Genomic DNA, 24,013 nt, shown 5'->3' with positions numbered 1-24,013 from the left:
AATTGACTAACGGAACTTTACTAACTTGTGCAAATTTGTGTATAAACAGTTATCATGCGCTTTAGAATAATACCGTAATTATATTGATCACACACAAAGTCATGGCTTTAATACAAAGTACTTGTCATCTGCATGCCTTGACATTAGCCTCTGCATGATAACTTAAAACAATCTAAAGACATTAAACTCTGCCTATAAGTAGTAGTCTTCTTGCGTTAGGCGTTCAAATCTTTATGCTAATTAAGTCCGTAATCTAGGTTTGCGTCCAATCTATCCACGTTGGTAATAATTATCACGTAATGTTGGAAGTGGCAGGGCCGCGTGAACAAAAATCGCAGCATTTTGACTGAATTTTGTGTCAAAAATGTTGTGAGTCTTTCCACATGGTGCCCACTGTCTTACCTGAGTATTTCTTTGGTCTTGGATACTTTCACCCTTGAACTTCTGATCAAAATCACCATCTGAATACGTACACTTTCGTACAAAGAACATATGAGTTGGTGTTATGTATTCAGGTGTGTGACTTCGAGCAGAAAAAAGACCAGAAAGTATCTGGACCCGTATCATCATAACTCAGACACTGTCTACAGTTATGTGGAAAGATTCCTTTTTCGTTCCATTCTGAAAGATAACTATCAAAAGCACATGTTTGTGTATGTTTATTCTTGTCCTTGTCTGGTGGTTGGCCCTAGCACTTCTAGAATTAATAACTATAGACCATATCTCTTTTATGTAAATGCATCTTTCATCGGCAAGTTAACTAACCAATACTTTTATTTTTTTCTTTCATTCACTGACTAGTAACCCAGCTGGCCACTAACAATCCCCAGTCACATCCCTTGGTGCATACGTTTTTGGACTGCACATGACATGCAACACCCGATTCTCTGGAGGAGCGTACGTGGTTTAACTAACTGGTGATTGTGATAGTGGAGCGTTCTTGTACATAACATGTGGACTCGAGAGATGTCAAACCGATGCCAGGAACGGACAGTTAAGTGCCGGTGCCTCTTCGTCTCTACATGCACTCATGCATACAACCGTATAGCATAATAAGTCCTTGGCCTCACGGCGATGTGGAGCTGAACTCCGGATACCCGGTTTGGAGAAAGATCGGGGGTCCATACGTCGCTGCCGATGAAGGTCTTTAACCCGTCACTGCTGATCACCTTAAGTGGTGTTATGCAATATTTTTTATGTTTTTGTAATTATAAAAAAGATCTGAATTTGTTACCTATATACATGACATATTTAGTAGTCGAACAGCCATACCAGTTTTTGTGTGGGTAGACGTGGATCTGGGGGCAATAAATGTCTTTAGTATTATGCCAAATAATGATATACCCCGCCGAGTAATTTCTATGGAAGGTACTGTAAGGTTTGTGCTTTTGTACTTAATGTATTTTTGTGTATATATAGGTTTAGTAGTAATACGATATTTGTGTTATTCTGTGCGTGTGAGATTTGATAGAGTAATTCGGCAGAGGATGTCTTGGATAATAACTATGCTTTGAAAATTGCTTTGTATCTTCAGTATGTTGTGGCATCAACAAACTAGTAATTATCATTGCGTATAATTCACTCACTTCTTATCGATTAGAATAATCATTGAGTCGTCGTGTTAACGAGTGACATTTCCTTTAACGTGTCTGGCGTTGCAACAAGGCGCCTCGCTCAAATTGCATCTGGCACTACAGGTTGACGGCAGCCTCCATGTAAGAAACGATGTGCATGCTAGTTTAATAAGACAGAGCTCCTCTGCCCTTTAGAATTTTTTTAGCTCAGCTTGTCACTCAAAAATTAAATTATTTGCTTGTGTGTCCATACTATCTAAGGTAAATCTACAAGTACAGCCAATTTGCTTTAAGCATGTCACTTAAGTGGTATAAGGGCATTCAATTCTCAGTCACAATGATCAATTTTACGATTCTGAATTCCCCCAAGGAGAAACACTATCTCAGTTAGGAGGCGGGCACAATTATTGTTAGCCTCATCTCTACTTGACTGGGTGTCTATTGTTACCTTTCCCTAATGATATTATTGGTTTCTATGGCGACTTGTTACTATGAAGTCCAGTTATGGAATCAACCACCTTTTACTTCCAATGAAAAGAGCAAATGTCAAATTGACTTGATCTTGTTATAGTTTTTAAAGGGATTATGCTATCTTTGTTTATTATTGTTAAAGGGACTATGATAGTCCTCCTTCTGCTCTGCCTTTCTGTACAGACCTGACAATACTCTGTGTATAGTTTTAGTTTAATTGGTCTCAAATACAACGACTTAGTCACATGCTAGTGTCTGTGTTGGTCACATGATAAGATGGCTCAGAATTGATAAAACCGCACAAAACTTCCAAAAAATAATGGCAAAAGATGGAAAATTTGAGAAATTGCCAAAATGCTTCCATAAAAGCCAATATCGTTTTATCATTATTTTTTATTTTAAAGAGTAGAAAGTTTGAATACTTGGACATAATTATCAGATATCATAGACTTCTCTCTGATCGAAGTTGAAGCAGAGGTCTACTGGTCTAACAAAGTGAAATATCATTGATTGACTAATGAGGTTCAGGTTGATATGCTTGACCTAATCTACTATAGAGAGATTCAGAGATGGTTCCAACAATGACACTGACATCAGAATTGCTCAAACAGAAACAAATCTGGTATCGCACAAAATCTGTGCTCTTGTGATGTAATGATGCCACACTTGAGGTGGACGTTAATTCGACCTTTGGCCAAAAGTGGCATTTTAGTTGGAGTATCCTGATGTCTAGTTGTCATATTTGGCACTTTCTGAACCTCTCTATTTTACTTATCCCACCTAACTGAAGGGTCGTTTTTTGGGCTTCAATAATACAGTCATCTGATGACTATTTAGTTTGCTATTGGGGTCAAATATTAAGAACAGTTTTGGCTGTTTTTCATCAGCCTTGCATTCTTCAGTCTGACAAATCACATGGAGCAAAGATCAAATGTTTACAATTACATGTAGGATTGACATATCAGTTTGAAAAAAAGTTTAAGTGTACATATCTATAATTTCGTCCAATCGTTTTATCCGAGAACAAACTTCAAATTTTTCGAAAGAACATATTCAAATGTCTGAAACACATATCGTTTATAGAGACATTAAAGCTGATGGGTCATACATATCCCAAGTTACTGCTTACGTGTTAGAGCTTGGAAAGTATGGACAGGTATGGACAGGTACTGTAAAATTTTAAATGTTAGCTTGAAATCTTTATTTGTTATCAGTAATTAATCATAATCATATCAAAAATTTATTCGCTCTTTTCGTCCTGGAGATGAAGTTCATCTTTCTGACTTTAAATTTCATATCAAAAGAATATTGTGGTTATTTTTGCTCAAAAATCCATCTTTTAACTGGAATTGTCAACTATTTATTTTGAACTGACGTGATGAGGGATCACACAGTGTACTTAAATGATCATTCTCAAGGGGGTGGGCGAATGTCCCCAGGACAGAAAAACAATTGATAAAGATATTATAAACCAGGGGTGAGAGAAGGAGCGCTCACAGGAGATTGATCCCAAAATGCAAATGGCAACTTCCCCACAAAAATATGTCAGTCTGGTCTAACCAGTTGTGATAGTAGTTGGTAGTCCTGCTTGGTAATGACGAACTGGAGCCGTTGACAAGAAGGCGTGGGATCATATAACGGTCGATGATTTGGACCTCGGGCGCTAATGTACATGTCGCTTGGTGTGCCTGTATTGTTGGAACGACTTCTGTGTTGAGCTTGTTGGCTTCATCTGTTGAAGGACACAGTAAAGTAACAAACACCCCCTGTATACAGTCTGGCTGAATATAACTTACTGCTTACTAAATCTCTTGCAACATGTTGGAATATTGAACTTTCAACTGCTTGAGAAAATTCTGCTTTTGTTTGGAACTGCTTCAGAATTATAAAGAATTCCCTTAGATTTTTGTCACGAGGAAAGGTGTTGAATTATAAACCTTAATTTGTCATCTAACTATTCTAGAAACCTGACGTCTGCTCTCACATATCTTGAGGCAGACGACACCTTGCAAGATGTGCATTGGTATATTATCTTTCAATTAGGTGAATCTTGCATGTTAAATCTTAAGGATAACATGACATGAAATTGATATTTTCAAATTGTGTTGGAATTGGATCTCCTGAGAAATAACCCCTCAGCCTGTCTGATTAAATACGTGACTCGAATTTTAAAGGGCTAAGGGGTCAAATTGGTTGGCTTCAGGTGATTAATATGTGTGTAATGGGACTTGGTCATGTACCAATTCAGTTGCTCTTTTGATACCAAGAATCTCCAACTCCGACATTACTTAATTCAGAAATGCATAATACAACAGTTTTCCCCCCAAAATCAGATCTTCTGATTCAATACTGTCAGGCGAAATATGTCGGTTTATCCAACGCATACAAAGTTCGTTCCAACAATCAGCCACCGTTGCGGATTGCTAACTACATTGGTGCTGATTTAGCCTGGGGTCCAGGATTGTCGATCGTTATGCGGGGAGCTTGGTGTACCCTACCCTCGGTGGCTCAGGTGTCGATAATGTGTCGTAGATGGTCCTTATAATGGTATTGTCCGCACCTATAAGTGTGACATTAAACCGAAGTATTAATATAGAATTTTGTAAAATGCTACATTTTGTGTACAGGTGAATATTATTCAAATGTTGCGTCTTGGAGGATTGAAATCTCATCTGACCGTATTTGTCATATGGGTAATAAGGGTTTGACCCGAGGGGTTGGGTTCCGCGTGAAAACTGGTATGGCTGTGTGTTATAATGTATAATGTTATTACAGTGGTTTCTATGTTTGGGAGACTATGAAACTGTTAATACAGTATTTTTTCATGACAATTTTTTGTACTCAGTAGCGTCTACTTAATAACTATTCGTGCGAACAAAAGAAATTCGGAACCGTTGACGATTTGCTATGCTACTGTCTTCTGAATTGTGTATTTTAACTTACAGTCTTCCAATATTGAAATGATATGTGGCAAGCGCCAGAGCCTGGTGCCGCCGGAATTCTTCTCAAAAACGTGTATTGAGAACTTGTAAAACTTTTGTATACGAACCATACTGTTTCCTTTTGACCTAGACTTTATGTAGAACCATATACACAGCATATTATCACTACGCTTAGTTAGTTTACTAGTTGATCTGCGGCAAGTGTTTTAGAACATTTCGGCTGAATCTGGATTGTTGACGAATTTGATGTTTATCTCTTCTTAGTCGGTAGAACATTTGCCGACTCTCCTTGACTTTTCTTGCATAATAATTGTAGTCTAAACATAATATAATCAAACCAAGTGCCTTTTAACTGCATGTACAACTTGTCGGTCTCTTAACCAATATGCAATGTGACACATTGAGGATATTTTTGTATCGTTTTCTAGTAGAGTGTCATATTTTCCTACGAATGCGTCGCTGACAAATCGCCCGATAATCAAGCATATTGCAGCTGACTAACCCTCGAATGTTCACCCCAATCAAGATTTACGGAAACCAATCGCGTCTTACTCTAATCTCCCTGTGTCAGTCGACGCCAGCATATAAGCAGCTTCTCCAGTTGGCCAATGAGAAGCCCGCATTCTCGAAGGTCGGTGCAGAAACTGTGTTGACAATGGTACCTGGAGTATGAGTAAGGCTGTACATGAACTCTTGGAAGGGTCGTTTAAGGACGGGAAGTGGAAAATATTTGAGAAAATCGACTGTTCTCAAAATCAGTGAAACCCATTGTAATCCATTACCAAGGGGTTAATAAACCAGTTTCACAATTTTGAAATTTTTTTCAATTTTCCACTGAAGTCAAGTTTTCTCCCTCCTGTGCTAAAACAGCCTGTCCTCTCAGTCTGATCCCACCGTTCTGGTAAATCTTGGTTGTTTTGAACTCTACTAAAGATTGAAGCGCTGCCGGCTGGTTTTCTTCCCGTGTGTGCTCGACCAGCCAGGACTAATTAACAACAAGCCTAATTAATCCCAACGATGCTCTGCAATTAACCAATCAAGGACTGTCGACGAAATTGACAAAAAATTTAATTTCAAATTTTAATTAAATTTTTTCGAAAAAAAAATTTTTTGTTTTGAATCCATTTGTTCTTTTTTCAGTCTTTTGAAATATTGCCTGATTTTTTGGCTTCAGTTATTTCACCATTTTCTATATGGATTCAATTCTGTTCTCTATAGATCTCAAATTCTCTCAACCAGTTGAATTTGGATTTTGAAAAGTCGATTGTTTCTCAGTCCTCGATTGGTACATCATTCTAATAACGCCAAAGTATTTGTTAGAGCGAGTTGTTGAAGTAACCATCATCTGTTCAAAACCGATATATAACTTTTGTATATTGACAACTTGGTTTTCAATAAAATGTTACGTTTAGAGAAGCTTCTAAGTCCTCATGTTACTAACCGAATCACTCACCTGCGCCTCATGTTGACCAGAATTCACTCACTAGAAAACTAACTCACGGTCGGCAAGCATACCAAGCTATATTACCGAATCTGACAATCTCTAGCATGCTCCAGGTGCATTGAAGGCATTGAAAGTGGTTCTGTAGTATAGCTTTGTATGTTTGGACAAACATACAATGCTATACTACGATTCTTAGTCCAACAGACTTGGCCAAAAACAAGATGTTGGAAGTGACATATTTCACCATGAATTCTGAAATGGAATGTTGTAGAATTGTCCTGCTCCGTAATATAGCTCGGTACGCTTTCCAACCGTGCTGCTAACTGCCGTCGGGTATCATCATTGCTTGCTCCCTCTAATAACTGATTTGTGAACTAATTACTAATTACGTTAGGTTCATCGAGGTCGTGCAAAGGATGAGGTCCAAAAATGGATGGATGATATCTATAGAAAATCATCAGGGGTGTGTGAATTTCCACTGAATGAGAATGAGATGAAAACACTAGGCTGGAGTTTGTGCACCGGAGAGCAACAGAAGCTCTGGTGATAAATCCAGTAAAATCCCAACCAAAATAGCTTGTCTACTCGTTTTTCACGTTCCCTAAGACGTCTGAATTTCTCATTTAAGATTTTATCAAGATTTCCCATTAACTCGTTTTCCTGCTTCACTGTGGGAGACTCCGTACGTCATTCAAGACCAAACAATGGTTATTCAAAAGACGTTCAAATCGATGTGTTATGGTGAATGAACACATTACTCGAGTAGTCATGTATTTCCGGTTTCCACTTCCTTTATCGAAAGTCCATTACAGAGTTACATATGCGTATAGCAGTGTTTTGGAAATATGATGCAATTCTGTCACGATTTCAAAAGCCATGGAAATTGCACTGTTGTAATGAGATATCAAATTGGTCAAAATTAACATAACAAGATCTCTGATTGGTCAGGTCGACAAATTGAACTGAACCAATCAGAATTCGCTTTACAAAATGACTTATAATTCAACTCAAAATGTCACCTTATCCACACACTCCCTGATCGTTTTTTGGCCCAAATTTTTATTTTAAACGACCGACATCGTATGTCGTGAGCATCCCATGATGATACCCCATGTGCCTGTAAATTGCAAATTAACATGCAATACCTTAGATAATACCTCTGGAATGCATATGAATAATCACGACACATGCTACATGCAATACTAATACTTATTCAGCACTGGCGACGAGGTTTGACACAGGTTTTCCATATCCAGGTGAAGCCGGTGGAATAAGCTGGTACACGGGCGACTTTACGTGGCACACGTGCGACTAACCAGAGCTGTTGTCCCAGCTGAAGAACGTCTTCGTTTCTGATTGTCGAAAGAGCTACCCGACTTCTTTGGCAATTGAGAGATCAGCTGTTGCAATAGCTTACTGTTACTTTCTTTAGTCGCCTGTGTGCCCACTGTTAGCCGTAGGGCTCGGCAGGCTTGTGGGAAAGCCAATCTTATTTTTAGTGGCAGATATTTTTATAAATAACAAATTGAATTTCAACAGTTGCGATTCTGATTTTCGGATCGCTGCCAGAGTTGAATACGATAAATTTGAAACTCTGGAGTCGTTTTATTAGTTTATTGAAAAAACATCCCACCGAGTTTGTTTGAGATCTGATGCTGCATCCAAATGAACTTTGGTTTTATCAACATTTTATTTGGGTGCTGCTGCAGCAAATCAAAAGATCTCATTAGTGGCAATAGTTTTAATTCTCGCTGCGGCATCGGCATCAATGTCTGTGGAAATTGAATTCTCGTCTGGCGGTATCATCTGTTGCTAAGTATAGGACCCAGAAATTGACTATACGATCTTGGAAGTCCCCAGGAACTTCATCAATGCGCTTCACTCGATATGGAAAACCTTTGCAAGTCAAACTAAAGCCGCCGTTGCTTGATAATGAATAACTCTGGTCAGCATGTGCAGGCAGTGTATATATTCCCTGAGCCCCATCTGGTGGTGACATTTTTCACCACCTTCCCCCTCCAGGTTTGCTGTCTTCGTTCCATTCCAGCGTGACTGATATTCGAACAGCTTAGATGTTTTCAGTGTGCTTTTGAAATCTGAACTGCCGTGGCTACCCAAAAAATTGAAAAAAACCATGCAAATCAGTGTCGTGAATCAAACTGATGAAAAACTACGTTGAACCTTTTTTAAGCCTGGTGGTTTCGAAGAGTTTTGTATTCAAAAACACGAGTTCGAGTCGTTGAGGAGTTAGAAGCTGTTCAATATTTGGTCTCCTGGACAGGAGATGAAGATTGATATGAAATGTGTCTTGGTATGGCCATGTTTTGTGTAGACATTTGACAATTAGCAGTATCAGTCTCGTAATATCTTGAACTATCCGTGGGTCACATTCGATCCCCCGTTCTTGATATTACGGACATCGACAGTAACACGAAGTATGCATGTGACTTTCACATGTACTCTGTTTCGACACATCACTCATGTCTACATAAAACCATGATGGCAAATCCCCTGATTTCTTGAATACTAAGGTCAATTATCAAGAGTTTCAAGTCCATTTGACAGGATCAATGACTTGGTCTTCTCAGGAGAAGAGGGTTTGATTTTGTCCCAACACTTGGTTGTTTGCATATTGATTACATCCAGGTTCATGTAGACGGTTGTTGGTCCTGTCAAAATTGATGATCTCTTCTTTACAATTGACGGCAGTATTCCTCCCCTCAAGGATTGTATCTTTGGAATGAAACTCACATGCACATGGCAAGGAAGGAGTGTCGCCCCATAACAGCGCTAAATCAGTGATCGTTTACGTTACCTCATTGTCTCTGGTTTACGGAATACATTTTCAATTATTTGTAAAAAGATCATTTTCATCGAAGATTTTGAAGACTACAGCTTAAAGTTGATACATTGAAAATGCTCAGAGGCTCTTGTTTCTTTGGTCTTAATAGACAGACCCTGGGAACGTGGTTCTGGAACCAAACAAATGAAACAAATGTCTTAATTAGAAATTCGATATTGTTTATTTGCCCTATTATTCGGTACTCGGCTTACGGACATTGTCAACTCCAAATACTGGGACAACCACTGAAAACATGCTCGATGGAAAAACAAATCAAAACGTGACGTGACCAGTTCATCAGTTTTGATCTATCGGCTAACAATGAATGGACAGTTACCGAGTGTTGATTGATCAATATTGCATTAAGGCAAGAAACTGTTTAGTAGTCATTGATGAAAGTTTGTGTGGTCCTTTCAGACGTCCGGGCATAATCGATCATTGTCGCGCTTGCTGCAATTTGTCGATTTCTCCGGTGCTGTTGATGAGACTGAAGATGTGACTTGCTCTTGCAAACGAGGCTAGTTACAGACGATTTGTCGCTGATCAAAGTTGTATTTCTTATTACCGTAATGGAAATTGTCAGAACTACTAATTGACGAAATGGCATGATTTCTTTGTTTATTGATTTGACGACATTTTGCTCGATTTCTTGTTTGATGAAAGGAACGAGAGCCATAAATGAATAAGCAATTGAAATGTACTGCTGTTAAACCAGAGACAATGAGACCCAACGCTTTCCTTCAATGCTTTGAGTGCAGTGCACACGGGCGACTTAGTCGAGAAAATTCATCAGAGCGACACATTTCCTTTGTGTCACTAAAATTGACATGACACGCCCATTGACAAATCAATAAGGTTGTTCTGATGCTGCGACTGTCGCTCGCGATTTAAGTTGCCCGTGTGCATCGCACGCTTGACGACAACAATACTAACTGGATACTCACAATGGACTTGCAAGAAGAGTTGAGGAATGCCGGCAAGAGAAGTACAGCTAAGAGGAGAGGACATCAGAAAAAAATGGCCCAAAATTGAAAAGTATGACATCACGGTAGACCGTGTTTGCTCTGTTTGATGTCTGGCTTATCAATACTCGGGATATTTTCAGTCGTTGAAATGCCTTTGTTTCAGTTTCATTTCAACACCTCCGTATTCAAGATCACAAGTAAGTTGACTTTCTCCAGATAGAAATTAGTATGGTCTTGTTAGATCACTGAGCATGACTTTGAACATTGCCGATCAACCAATGCTGGTGATCATTGCCGATCGACTAATACTGATGCCGATTCCTAATTAATCGGACATTACACGGCAATATGAGAAAGGTGTGTCCTTGCTATCGAATTGTGTATCGACCAATATCGTAAACTGCTGTGTGAACTTTCATCAGAACTATCTCGGAAAAGGAAAGATGACTGGGTAGGTGGTTGAAGACATACTTTATTTAGAACTCTTCGGACGTGCTTTCATCCGTCTGGCAGAGTGGAGGGCTACTGAGGTTGAGAGGTTGAACCTGACGCTTTGCTTTGCTGTTCAATATATTGCTCTTGATATCCAGTCCTGTAACTCAGTTTGTCTTAAAAGATATTGACCCTTTCCTCTGGTTGGATTACTCTTGGTCTCTGCTCAAAAGATTCGAATCTGTTGGTGATAATTTGGTTACAGATTTGAGAATGATTTTGAAACGCATCCATGATTAATAGCAAGTTCAAAATTTAAACAAGGCCACTGGATCTTTAAAGAAACCCAAGATTCGTACAGTATCTGACATCCTCCGATTCATATTTCCTGCCTCCCAATTTGATACTCAACTAGGCAGTATCATCCACCTGAGAAGACCCAATTCACCTATGATACTATAAAAGGTTATGCACACAACTTGTTGTCCTTCCCAGGTGAGGCTCTTTGGATCAATACCTCTTACATTCTTACCATAACACCTCCCATCACTCTTATTCAGTTCACCGCATGGTTCTATGACAATTTATCCAAAATCGTTGGTATGACTACAGATATAGTAAACATACCCACAATTATCAAGCCCCTTCTATCTAGGGGACAATAGTGTGATTTCTTGGGTTAGACTAATGGTATATACTCTGTTTCCTACAGTCACTGTCAGAAGTAAATGTTCACAACCTTTTGGGCTCTTGTATGAAAGTTCTGATGAAAGCGAATTTTTTCAGTAAATTTTCTTTTTTCTTGAATCTAATTTTTGAACGCGGCTGTTAGGTGTGCTTGTGAAAGAGTTTTAAAAAACCTACAATATGTTGTGATGGAAATCTTGTAACTTTTGTGCAATAGCCTAATAAGATGTTGTCATTTTCTTCTGACTGTCGCTGTATATGTTCCTGGTAATAGTGTACGTGTACTTTGATATCTCCATCGGATGGATTACAGATTCCTTGATATCGTGTTGCCGTGGGGCTGGGAGGAGGAGTGTCATGTTGTACAATAGGTGTCCCCAAGCATTAGAAAGAGACGCATTTCAACCCACTGCGGGCTGGAGGAAAATTGTGACACAAAAGTGAACAATTTTTGCTAGTTCTCGGCTAAGACAAATTTTGGTATTTTCTGAAACTTTTGAAGACAGTGTTTTTCTGTACTCCTAGGAACTGGCACTGTCATTCTAACATTTTGTGCATTTCAAACAAAGAGCATCCTACTCTGATAACAGCTGATTGCTCCAATGATATTGTCTCGGCCTTGTCTGGGTTACAAGTCATTGCGTTGATTGACTTTGGCCTGTTTTCAGGAGACGAATCAAGACGTTTGATTTTCTCTTTGGTGGCGAGGTGACTAGACAACTAGATGGGTACCTGTGTTCTCTCCTTGAGTCCGTACCTGGCTAACTTGAAAGAAATATCCAGTACATTTGTGCACGTTCTCGTCACAAGGTGATTCTGGTGTTCTCAGGATGAAATCTAAGTAAGGCAGTTCGGCCAAATTAGCAGCTAATCAACAAGTAATGTGTTGAAGTGATTGAGGAGTACCTTGCAATTCTTGACATGTGGGCGTACTGGGGGATATATTGCCTCATATCCCGTCAAAATAGAACCCAATTTTCATCTTCCCGACTCTTCTGGGAATGTTGAGCGCCGTACTGCTGCCATCTTCACCAAGTAATCAGCTTTTGTCAATTTCTGTCGAGTTGATTGACTGGTATTGTGTTGTGGGTTAACACCTTAAGCTCTGCGCACGCAATCGACAGAATGATGATGACAACGAAAACATTGCTTTGAGAATGTTTTCAGTGCCAGATGAATGGGCCCATGACAAGCTACTTTAAAAAGCAGCTTCAACGTCACAGACAAACAAATCTAACTCAAAGGAAATTTCCAACCTTAGTTATTCATCCCAGCCCAAGTTTACAAAATTCCCAATGCTTTTTGTTCAGGCTACCTACACTTTTAATAATCTAAAGCAGTTTCAGGCCTAATGAGATTGGAAACTACAGCTAATTGCCAATCAGACATTCTCAACAAATGAATCGGTCCCGATAAACCGATTCCAGTTTCAAAATTGGGATGAGTTCACCTCCGAATACATGAACATTAATTGGAGGCACTCATTGGGATCGAATCGTTAGCGGCTCGTTACGAGGAATCAGATTGATTCACCGCTAATGAAACTCATCCAGATATTGGTTGACTTTTGTTGGCGTCATGGAGCCGATTAACCCTCTGTGACAGAATAACTTTCGGTTGACATAGTTTGGATACCGAACTGGAGATATTGGTTATTTAACCAAATATCGCAAAATGGAGACCTCGATGACATCTCTCATTCAGTCAGTCTCACTTTGAGAAACGCATCATCTTGGATTTGTAAGCAAAACTATGTTATTAATTAGTAAATTAGTATAATCAACCAATCAATTAATTAGCAATCCGCCAGGGAATCCTCATCTATTCTAAATAGTGCGGCAGTTGCCTCATTTCCATTCTACTGGTTCAAGATGATGAGACAGAGATGCACAGTATGGCATCATTAAGCCTATACAAACTGTGTGCTTAGTTTTGACCGAGAATTTTCCCCGAAATAAAAATGGAAACCACACAACATCGAGTGTTATCATAAGACTGTGGGCATTTCTGTGCTAAGGATGAAAAATACCATTTGCATTGAGAAACAACAAAACGTTGTGAAATTATATCAAGAATGTCATCGCTAGAAATGCCTGAACACCTTCATGTTTTTATTTCTGGGAGATCGTAAAGTAAACACACAACTTTTCATGTCTTTGGAAGTTACAAGTTATGAGTTTCAAGCCAACTTTACTTGACCTAATCTCTCAATGCATTTTATGCTATTTTCTGTCTTGATTGTACATTTGCTTCGAGCCGTTTGACATTTGTACGTTTACTTGCAGTGATCAAACTACATGACTTCATATCATATCCCAACTTGGACAGTATGGGCTGTACTTTTCTACATAGTGTTACATAAAATGTACAGTTAATGTCACTAGTTTTACATGAAATAGCCTTTCAGTTTGTGTCACCATAACATGTCAGAATCAACTACACAATGTTTACAGTGAGATCACCGAATGCACTGCTGATTCCGTTTCATTCTCCATGGAACGGACCAGACTGTTGACTGAAGATGGTTGCAGGCTATCCTCTTGGCCCAGTATGTCTCTAAACAAATAGAACTCATATTCACATATGTTGCGCGAAATTCCTGTGTAGAAGCCAACTTCAGAATCTAGGTAAAATATCTCGACAGAAATCTGAGATGCGTTAAAAGACGTGACGTCTTCATATCGCCTTGGGTGTAAGATTCATTGGCGCTATTCTTCCACGTTTGCTGTAAAAATATCGCATGACAACGGCAGATTATTTTCCATGTTGAAATTAAACTGAAAAATCAATTTTCAAAACATCTCTTGATAGTTGTTGTGAGGTAATTGATGTTTTATGGATCGTGTTTCCGTCAGATGAAGCGTGAACTGCCTGCGTCTGCGAGATGATCACATTTTCAACTCCATACCGTTAATGAGAGAAATAGAACATGATTTGGTTCGACTAATTTTAGAATTTGAAATACTGGATGTTGGTAAATTGGCAGTGTTGGATTTGAATCTAAATGTCACTGTTTTGTTGTGAGTAATTCTATGAGTCTATGATTCTTCTTCAGTTGCAAAAGATAGCATTCAAACTTAAAATTTAGTAATATGTCCAAGAAAGGTACCTTCTATAATTCATTCACAAAAACTGACACTCGTAGAAAATGAAAAAAGATGAAATGTCCCAATAACAAAACACCGTCCTCCTGACAAAGTGTTAGTCTGTTTTGGCTTCAAAATACTTTTGCCGCAGTCTAATGTAGCTCATCCACCTTTACCTCCCAATGCTCCACTACCCAAAAGAAAACATCCCAGTCTTATCTTGGTCTTTTATAGTGCTTCTTATCTTCTAACGACACTGCATACCACGATAATCTACCAAGTCCAGCCAGGATAAAAAACCCACGATAAAAAATTCCCCCATAATTGGCTATGGCTTCCTGTTCGCCATTTCTCTGAAGTCCCCGCAGAAAAACACGCGGGTTTTCCCGTCGTCTTCAGCTAGATTAACTTGTTATCACGGCAGTGATGATCACGATGAAAAAACGTTGTGCGGCCATTGATCTTCAATCATATGATTGGCGATGGTTTCCTGCCACGTTTGCCTCATTATGATTTCCTCTTTTCGTCCCTGTTGTTCTGGCGTGGGGCCGCGGGCGGTGGTCAGATATGAAGGTGAAACATCCCAGATGGTTAGTCAAGATGTGTCACTTGGATTTTGTCAAGGTTTGTTGACGTTTGATTTTGTGATTGTTTCTTGGCTATTCTTGTGTGGGGCCGCGGACAGTGATGGTCCATGTCAGAATTCCCTGATGGTTTGTCAAAATGTGTCATCGTGATTTCTTGGAGGATGATGTGATGCTCTGTTTTGTTATTGTTTGTCTTTGAAGATGTTCATTGAGGCGTTCTCATTGGTTGATGGATTTCTTGGCATTTGTTGACAGCGTTTTTGTCATCGGTTAGCGTTTGTCCCTAGAATCGGTCAAGGATGTGTGTGAGGAAAGGTTCAGTTTTTTGCTATAGATACAAGTGACGAATATTTAGTTGTCAAATTCCCCTTGGAACCATAGGTGGACTGCACCTTTAACCAATCGTTAGAGTACCTGACATATATTCTTTAGAAATCTTAAGTCTGTGTTCTATGGAGTAAGATTTCATCTAATGCAGATATTATCACCAGATGGAGCAATTATAATCTTGTTCATTGAAGATTTCATGTCATCGAGATTCTTGCAATTTGAATCGCACCAGTCTAAACCAATATTAGAAACAAATGACTTTGACAAGTGTTTTTGAATCACACCAGTCTAAACCAATATTAGAAACAAATGACTTTGACAAGCGTTTTTGAATCACACCAGTCTAAACCAATATTAGAAACAAATGACTTTGACAAGCGTTTTTGAATCACACCAGTCTAAACCAATATTAGAAACAAATGACTTTGACAAGCGTTTTGAATCACACCAGTCTAAACCAATATTAGAAACAAATGACTTTGACAAGCGTTTTGAATCACACCAGTCTAAACCAATATTAGAAACAAATGACTTTGACAAGCGTTTTGAAAAGCTTCTATTGATGCTATCACAAGGGCAGTCATTTTGTTATTGGCTTTACACACAAATTTCCAATTTTAGAGCATTGCCTGCCCGACTTTACCCATGGATCACATTTTCAATAGTCCACATTGTCATTTAGTTCGAATTTCCAATCGATCTTTTCACGTCTCTCCGAAGAAAATCAATGGCTTCGTTACCTTACGAGCACTTAGCGAGTAAATAGCAAATAAAGCCGGTCTTTACTCCCAATTACTATACCATAGAGAGGCCACCTTGACTGATTGCTGCCTTGCCAGCTTTGCAATCAATTGGTGCGCAATGATGATGGCATTTTAAGACTTCTCAACGAAAACTGCCTCCAGCTCTATTTCTCACTATCTTGAATGCATTTTCAGAGGATGCATTGACGTTGATGCGTCTCTCCTGACAGGGTCGGAATTGATGAAATTTGAGATGTGCCAGTTCTTGTAAAAAAAGTTGAAGCGAAGCATAATTCACGAAGACAGAAGCATTGCATATAAATTATTTAGAATTTCAAAGGTTCGTTGAAAAAATTGAAAAGCTATAAAAATTTTACACGGCATGTTTTAGCGTAGCATAATTAAAGATTAATTCACGTTTGTGTGGATGTTATAGTGTGTTATATTCATGTCATGCTGCTTAAATTATTTTGTTCGCTTTACTAAGTTTGTTCGAAATGCTTGCCATACTGTAAACCCTGAAATATTTGTGTGCTTTTTATTTTCACTTTTTTGCATTGACAGATAATTGCAAAAATGTATGGTCGAGAAAAATGAAAATCTGACTGAAATTATTGCTATTGGGTTGGAATGACACTTTAATTGTTAAAAGAATGCAGAAATTGCAATTTTACAAGTCCGTAAAATAAAACGACCGCAAATATTTTTGGGTTTGCAGTATCATACACTTTGATTTCTGTGTTGTTTACTGATCTCAGTCTTCAATATGAATTAAAATACTCAAAAATTCTTTTTTTTATCCGAACTTGACATTATTTTTCATTTTTTTATGAAATTGTTGATAAAATCGAAAAAATATTATATTGGGATACGGATGTGTTGTTGCCCCGCATATACATGTAGAAGCTTTTATGTGCTAAGCGAGAAGTTAATGATAAACGTTTTAATTAAATTATCAATATGATTTAATTTAATTAGATATTAAGTTAATACTCAGGAAAGTGTAGCACCTAGAGCTGATCTCAAAACTATATCGCCTGAGGTTTAAAACATAAAAACAATACTCCTTACCATTTTTGGTAAAGATTTTAGCTGGAGTTGTATGCCATATTGATGCATCCGTCCGGCCCAAGACAGGCAGAGCCATCTCTTGGCCATTTCACTCAGCGGTGACTAGCAATTTCCTTTTTAAGCGCGTTGTTATGTAGCCACCATAGTCTGTTACACTTTTGCACGCTAATTTGAATTTTGGTGAGTGTGTTCATCTTTTGGCAATGCTCTTTTCCAAATTAATAACAACTTTTCATCAAATTTTCATCTCGTGATATTTTCTTCAAATTTCATCAGTTTTGTTTCCATTTTCAGCCATTTATGTCTGTAAAGAACAAGGTAAATCATCTACTTAGGAATGGGGTATAATCAGGCCTTGGCCTTATATAACCCTCAATACAAGTGAATAAATAAAAACATTGGCAGTAAAAATTAACACAATTTTCTCAGGGAGTGTAGCAACTTAACAAAAGTATCAAGGCTTACATGCAGTTCTCATCACTCGAGAAAGACCTTTTTAACCTCAATAAACCATATAATGTTTGCTACCAAATTACTCTGCTAATGTTTATCTCAGCCTACAGTTGGGGTAACTTTTAACTGTGGGAATTTGTGCATAATTCAAAATTTCACTTGCAAATTAATTTGGAATAGAGCATAGGCAGGTTTTGCTTTAAAAGTATTACAATTCCACACTTAACTCACTTGCAACTTATTTATTTGCCCAGCATAATGGTTTAAAAACTACTTAATTAGGTCATAGTTATCAATTAATTATTGTTAATTACTTGTGTGAATGAAAGGAGGTTACCATGGTTTCTAAATATTAATAAACTTAATTATTAGATTTTATCTTGAACAGGTTATTTAACTCAGGATCAGATTTTGATTTAATATTGATAATGATTAATGAAATGTAATTAACATAATTAATATTCAAAATATAAACCTCCCTGTCCCAGAGATCACGCAAGTACGAAAAATTATATTTCTATGAAAAACAGTTTGTAAATATCAAGAAATCCTATTATTAATTGCTCTTTAAAATATAATTAAGCTATTATTATTGTTCAGTAAGACGAGATGCTAAGATTTATTTATTATTGGCCTTAGGCTCTGTACTGAAGTAGCAATATACCTATGCAAAGAGTTTAAACTATGCAAGTTGCTCAAAAAGCTTTTTCTCAAAGTTTATGTTTTAGAATTTTTTTGTACAGATTCGCATGGATTTTTCCCTTGTACTCACTACTGTCTATTTATGCATGCATGATGAAGCAATGTTTAATGTCTTTTCAATTTCGTTATGAAATCCCAATTTCAGCCAAGATCTTGCCCGGACTTGAGCATTATGTAGCTTATGACCTGTGTACTATTATGTTATATGCAGATTAAGGAAATAAAATATTTTATATGATATTCAATCTTCTTGAGACATTATTTTCAAGTCTTTCTTGACACCTTTGGTGCCCAGTGAAGTTGATCTACGTCATTCATGCCCAAACTGTTGTGCCCAATGACGTCCATCTACAGGGGATCCCATTGACTTTAACTCCAGAAACCTCCAATAGAACCCCATCTCCTGCCTATAGTCCCCTGTTAACAGAAAATGTCAAGAGCTCTCCTGGGAATAGTCGGGTCACCAGGTCGAAAATTCTTCCTGTGGTGAATCTCCATTGAGAAATAGTATCCAGCTGGAGGAGTAAAGGAATCACTGGACCTGATAACCAGCTGGAAGAGTAAAAAATACGGGGCCTGATAACCAGCTGGAAGAGTCGTCTTACTGGGGGACTCCTCTAGACTCCTCTTCTTTCCACTTCTCAATGTATTTTTCCCCAGGGGTTCTCTGTTATCAGGACACCAGTTAACTAACCAGCCAAGTGATATGCTTGAATATTATCGCTGCTTTCAGTTGACCGGAGATGGGACTGATTCAGAGTACAGAGTTTGCATGGTCACGAACCCCTCGTCCATCCCCCTAACCGACGTGCTTCTCCGCTCGATCCTCAACGGGACACTTTTGAGTTCTGAGGCACAGGCACGTGGAAATAAGAGCTCAACAGCCCCCAAATCGACTGACCACCCCCCTCACAGACAACACACGTTGAAGTGCTGGAATCTGGTCGCAATTTGGCCACGACATAGGCCTACCCTGTGGCTGTGCCATGGTTTACAAATAACAGGGCCAGGGATGTTCAAGGGGCCTTATGGCGTACCTGTATATAATTCACCCATACTAGCGTCCGTTTACCATACTAGCGTCCGTCTCGCATCGCATCCCCCATGCTAATTCGTCAGAACACCCTGAGACATTTAATTAATAGGTAGCATTTGCCCGGAGACAGGCTTTGGTCCAAATCTGGTGTAACAGGTGCCCGATTGCTCGATCAAAGGAGAGATGAATGAGTGCTTTCCCAGCCCTCGTGGAGACGTTTCGGAGATGATTTTAAAGGGGGGCTATAGGTAGGATCAATGTGGTCAATTCGATCGCCATCATGTGACAAATGCAGCGGTAGGGGTTGTGTCCCGTATGATTCAGTCATAAAGCCAAAGCATGGAAACTTAATCTGATCTACCGGCGGCTCTGGGCTCCCTCATTCTTTGGAGACATAAACACATCGACGATCAGACTACACAAAGTCGCCAATAGGGGTCTCTCCCAACTCATATTGGCGCTTGTAGTACTTGGAATATATTCAATGCAGCTTATATGTCCTACTGGCTTCTGCTATTGTCCCCCTGTTAACCCAAGTGAACCCGGATATACTTCTGGCAGTAGGACAAACTGCACAGATGTTATTCAGCTTGTTTTGGGTCCCTTATGGATGACAACTCAATATCAGTTTGGGATATATTTTCACATTAACACGGATTTTGGGATGGGTCGTATATGACCATATATGTTCCATAAGACCCTCATTTGTTAACAGAAAACTCACCAGCCAAGGTCTGGCCATGGGTCCTAGATGTCCCCACGGGTCATAGAGGTAAATTTCACCGCCATGTAGAGCCGTCTGGTGATTTTTCTACTAACCATGAGGGTAATTTCTGATCCATTGGGCTTTCAAGGTAGCACAGGTGCTGTCCAACAACACTTCGCACCCAACAATCTCTCGCCAATCAACAATTCTTAATTTTATGACCGGCTTATTAGGGGTCACTTATGACCCCTGGGGCTCTCTAGGGTTAAGTTTTATCGACAGAGGTGATTGCTTGAATGAGCTCTGTTCGCCCTTTAAGTTTAATGTCATAGCTTCTCTTAGATGGCAGCACCGTCCAATGAGCAATTTTCGCATTGGTTCATTCTTTTCGCAACAGGTGGCCAATTCAATAACAAATCCAAAAGAATGGCGAATATGGTGAAGGAAAAGAAGTTGTGGATTCTTGTAAAAAGATTCGATTTACTCCCAGGTCTGTGCATTAAATGTTACATTGTTGCGTCCAGATGATAGAGTAGATGTTTGTGATGAGGCCAGTAGCTTTAGTTTGGTAAATAATGGCCAGGCGTTTGAAATTGGAAGGTGTGAATACTAAGACGTTTGAGAGAGATAAGTGACAGTTTTGGTGTTGTGTACTGGTATACATCAAGGGTATCTTGGGTATACATTGTAGCATTTGAGGCAAAAAGTGCTAATTATACTAGAAATTTAAAAATGTTTAAATTCACAATCCCTGATCAGAAATGACGTAGTTTGATCGCATTCAACTATAATTTAGTATAAATCCATTGAACGGTGGCACTTTGTTAGTCAACCGATGACTTTTTTTGGGCCGTGAATCGGGACTGTAAACTCGTTCCAAAAATTGCAGCTCTCCTTTCATACCCCAACACATTGAGTATATTCAATGTTGAATCAAACCTGACCTAGTCTCCTACCTGCGAATATAGTTCACCCGAAGATGGCCTTTCTGACCCCCTGGCTTCTGCCTATAGTCCCCCTTAAAAATCTTTTTCTCACTTTCCAGATAACTGTCAGGATGAAACTGATGTGTCCGAACAGCTGAAGTGCATTCAAATTCAGGATGATTATGATTCAGACACGGTTCAAAATGTTCTGAAAGACGCATTTCGCTTACAGGACAGTAATCTGGTTTTAAAGGCAAGTACATGTATCAGTTACAGATCTAGGGGGGGGGGGGCTCATGAGGGGGTCCATCTTTCCTTTGATGGATATTACATTTTTTGGGGCGGTTCTTCCGGAGAGGCCAATGTACTTCTAATGTCACCCTCAGACATGTCAGTTGTTTGGAAGTACATATCTGGCACCAAAATTTGCAAAGAATTCTTGGGAAGACCCCCCACATTTCCCTCATTTGCAAGACCACACCATCGTGAAATCCTGAATACCTGTGATAAATAACCTATCTATCATTTCAGCTTCGGAATCACAGACAATCACTCATACCTATCAATGGGAGAATCTTAGCGAATTCAAAGCTTTGGTGAGTACCAGGTCCTATCCTGTTAAACCAGCACATATCACATATCAATACTGCAAATTCCTTAAAAGTACGGCAAATTTCCAGATAGTCTATCAAATGGGTACTATGCTGTGCGATAAGGCAGAAAAAAACTTGAGAGTTAACTTTCTAATCAAGAAGAGTTTACAAAATAATCAGACGGACAAGTTAATAATCAGACGGACAAGTTAATAATCAGACGGACAAGTTAATAATCAGACGGACAAGTTAATAATCAGACGGACAAGTTAATAATCAGACGGACAAGCTACTATGTAAAGTGGACTGATTGTAGTGGACTGGTTGTCCTGTTGACAGGCAGAAATACTTCAGTTGTAATATAGAATCCATTGCTGGACAACTGACCAACTGCACCCGACGACCATAATCATGGATCACTTGCCCTCCTGGGAACAGGCGTAGAACCTTAAATCGATCACTGGATAGGATGCGGGTCGTCCTGCCAATCTCAAATCCAAAAGCATTTTGGAACTTATCCTTGTTTATCTCATTGTATTTCAGTCCATACATTCTGGAGGTTGTTCGTCTTCACCAACACAGTAAGTTGTCTTGAATGTGTACACCACATTTGACCAGTCTAGGAAGGCAGCTGTCTATAACTTTGATAAAGTTCTCTCAATATGAGAGAAAACGTGCACATCACCTCCAGCTATGTTTGAAATTCTAGGAAATTCGGGGCGAAAGAAGCTTTACTGGAGGACAGTTCAGGCACTTTCTCCCTCACCCTCACCTCCACTGGTGTCGAGCCTTAATGAGCAACATCCTGAAGTGTAACTCAACATGGATGTACATGTGTGTTCTTCAATTTCATTGATACTTGTCACTGGTCGTTATCCTGGTTGTATTTGCGTCGATTTTGAATTTGATATTTTTCAGTCACGCCACAACCCCGCAGTGACGAGATGACGTCTTATCACGAATCATGGAGAGTCAAGTTGCAGAATTATAACGACAGGGTAAGATTAAAGGATGACGTGGACACAATGTACACACAATTCGTTAAAGGATGACCTGGGTAATCTGCTTTGTGAAATCATTTTTTGGAATGTAAAGAAAATCTGCCAATTTCCCCGATAATTATCATCCCCGAGTCATATGCTAGACAATTCTCGGTAACGTTTCAATTCTCCAACACTGCAAAGTATTGTTTTTTTTCTAGATTGGGAAGCTCGAGGCAGAACTTCCACAGCTGGAGAAAAGAAGATCTGGAGGAATCGACAGGGTAATTATGCAAATCTTTAAAGGGACCATGCAGGCATGGGATTTTAGACTTGGTTGTTTCCATTCAAGTTACCTCTTTAATCAGGACACCTCTCTATAAGGACAGTCTCAAGGATGTCCTTAATGTAGAGGTTTTACTGGACTAAGATCGATAGCATGACTGAAAAGAGAATAATTTTTTTCTTGCAGGCCACTGAAGAATTTGACAAAAAGTTATCGTTTCTGCAGAAGAGGATTGACGAGGCGGAGATGACTGGATGGAAAGGGATGTTCCGGAAGGCACCTCTCTGGTGATGAGGCAGCAGGTGTACAAAGAACTTTCCTGTCATATTTAAAGGATCAAAGCTGTTGTATGTGATGTCTTCATGTGTTATACAAAGTTTCAGCAAATTTGCATGCATGATAACTGATATGGCATTGTGTATCAATGCATTTCTATTTTCGCGAGCCACCAGTAAATGTGAACAGTATACTCATTTTAAGAGATGTATAATTTGAAATGTGGAGGGTCTTTGACTGGTGAAGAGATTGTTTCTTTTGTGTATTTACTCAAAATATTGAAATAATAATGACAAGTGTTTGTATCATGACATCTGAAAAAATGTATTTATTTATTGGAGATTATAATTTTATGTTATGTATCAAATCTTATTGTGTTTTTTCTGAAAAAAGTTCTCCAATCAGTACTCAGTACAAAGTGTGGAAGAAGACACCTTGAAAATAACGTTTATAATGCCAGTCTCAGAAGACTGTGTATAAAAAGTTAATCTTGGCCGGAGTTGCATGTTATATACGAGTTAAAAGGCCTAGACTACTGAAAATGCCATTTTCAGTGTAAACCGAGGCGCAGTTGCCATGGTTGCAGACTTAAAGCCCACCTCAAGAGGAGTTCAGGCCAAGTCTGGAAGGTGCCAGACACCAGCGCATGTGCTCTGGAACTGGCCATTCCGTGACTGGCCACATGGTCGAATGGTGCATCAATGGAGGGCTTATCATAAAACCGCGAGATGCGAAATCTCGAGATCGCGAGATGAGTTATCATTATTTATTGCCCAAACATATTCTGGCTCGCTGGTGTCTGACAGGTACCATTTCCGACGTAGCCGTGAACATCTTTATTGGGGTCAAAGACAGTACCAAGGCATCTGTGCGGTTTGCGG

General features: G+C 39.1%; 2 protein-coding genes across 4 annotated transcripts in view; both read left to right on the top strand.

Annotated features, from left to right (window-relative positions):
* LOC135487591 (protein quaking-A-like) overlaps positions 1 to 18,569 on the top strand; it is a 76,998-nt gene extending 58,429 nt beyond the window's left edge. For all 3 annotated transcript variants that reach the window (XM_064771518.1, XM_064771513.1, XM_064771509.1), the window contains one exon: positions 802 to 18,569. The gene's annotated coding sequence lies outside the window, so the exon portion shown is untranslated. The remainder of the gene's footprint in view (positions 1 to 801) is intronic.
* Positions 18,570 to 20,484: 1,915 nt separating this feature from the next.
* On the top strand, positions 20,485 to 23,597 carry LOC135487970 (uncharacterized). The gene is made up of 7 exons (XM_064772294.1): positions 20,485 to 20,561; positions 21,117 to 21,250; positions 21,529 to 21,593; positions 22,134 to 22,171; positions 22,509 to 22,588; positions 22,792 to 22,854; positions 23,043 to 23,597. Exons 1-7 carry the CDS (start codon positions 20,498 to 20,500, stop codon positions 23,145 to 23,147), a joined length of 549 nt encoding a protein of 182 aa, XP_064628364.1. The 5' UTR covers positions 20,485 to 20,497; the 3' UTR covers positions 23,148 to 23,597.
* Positions 23,598 to 24,013: the final 416 nt, after the last annotated feature.

The sequence above is a fragment of the Lineus longissimus genome, chromosome 5 (assembly GCF_910592395.1).
Source record: "Lineus longissimus chromosome 5, tnLinLong1.2, whole genome shotgun sequence".
NCBI lineage: Eukaryota > Metazoa > Nemertea > Pilidiophora > Heteronemertea > Lineidae > Lineus > Lineus longissimus.
This window is presented reverse-complemented; position numbering and strand designations above follow the sequence as displayed.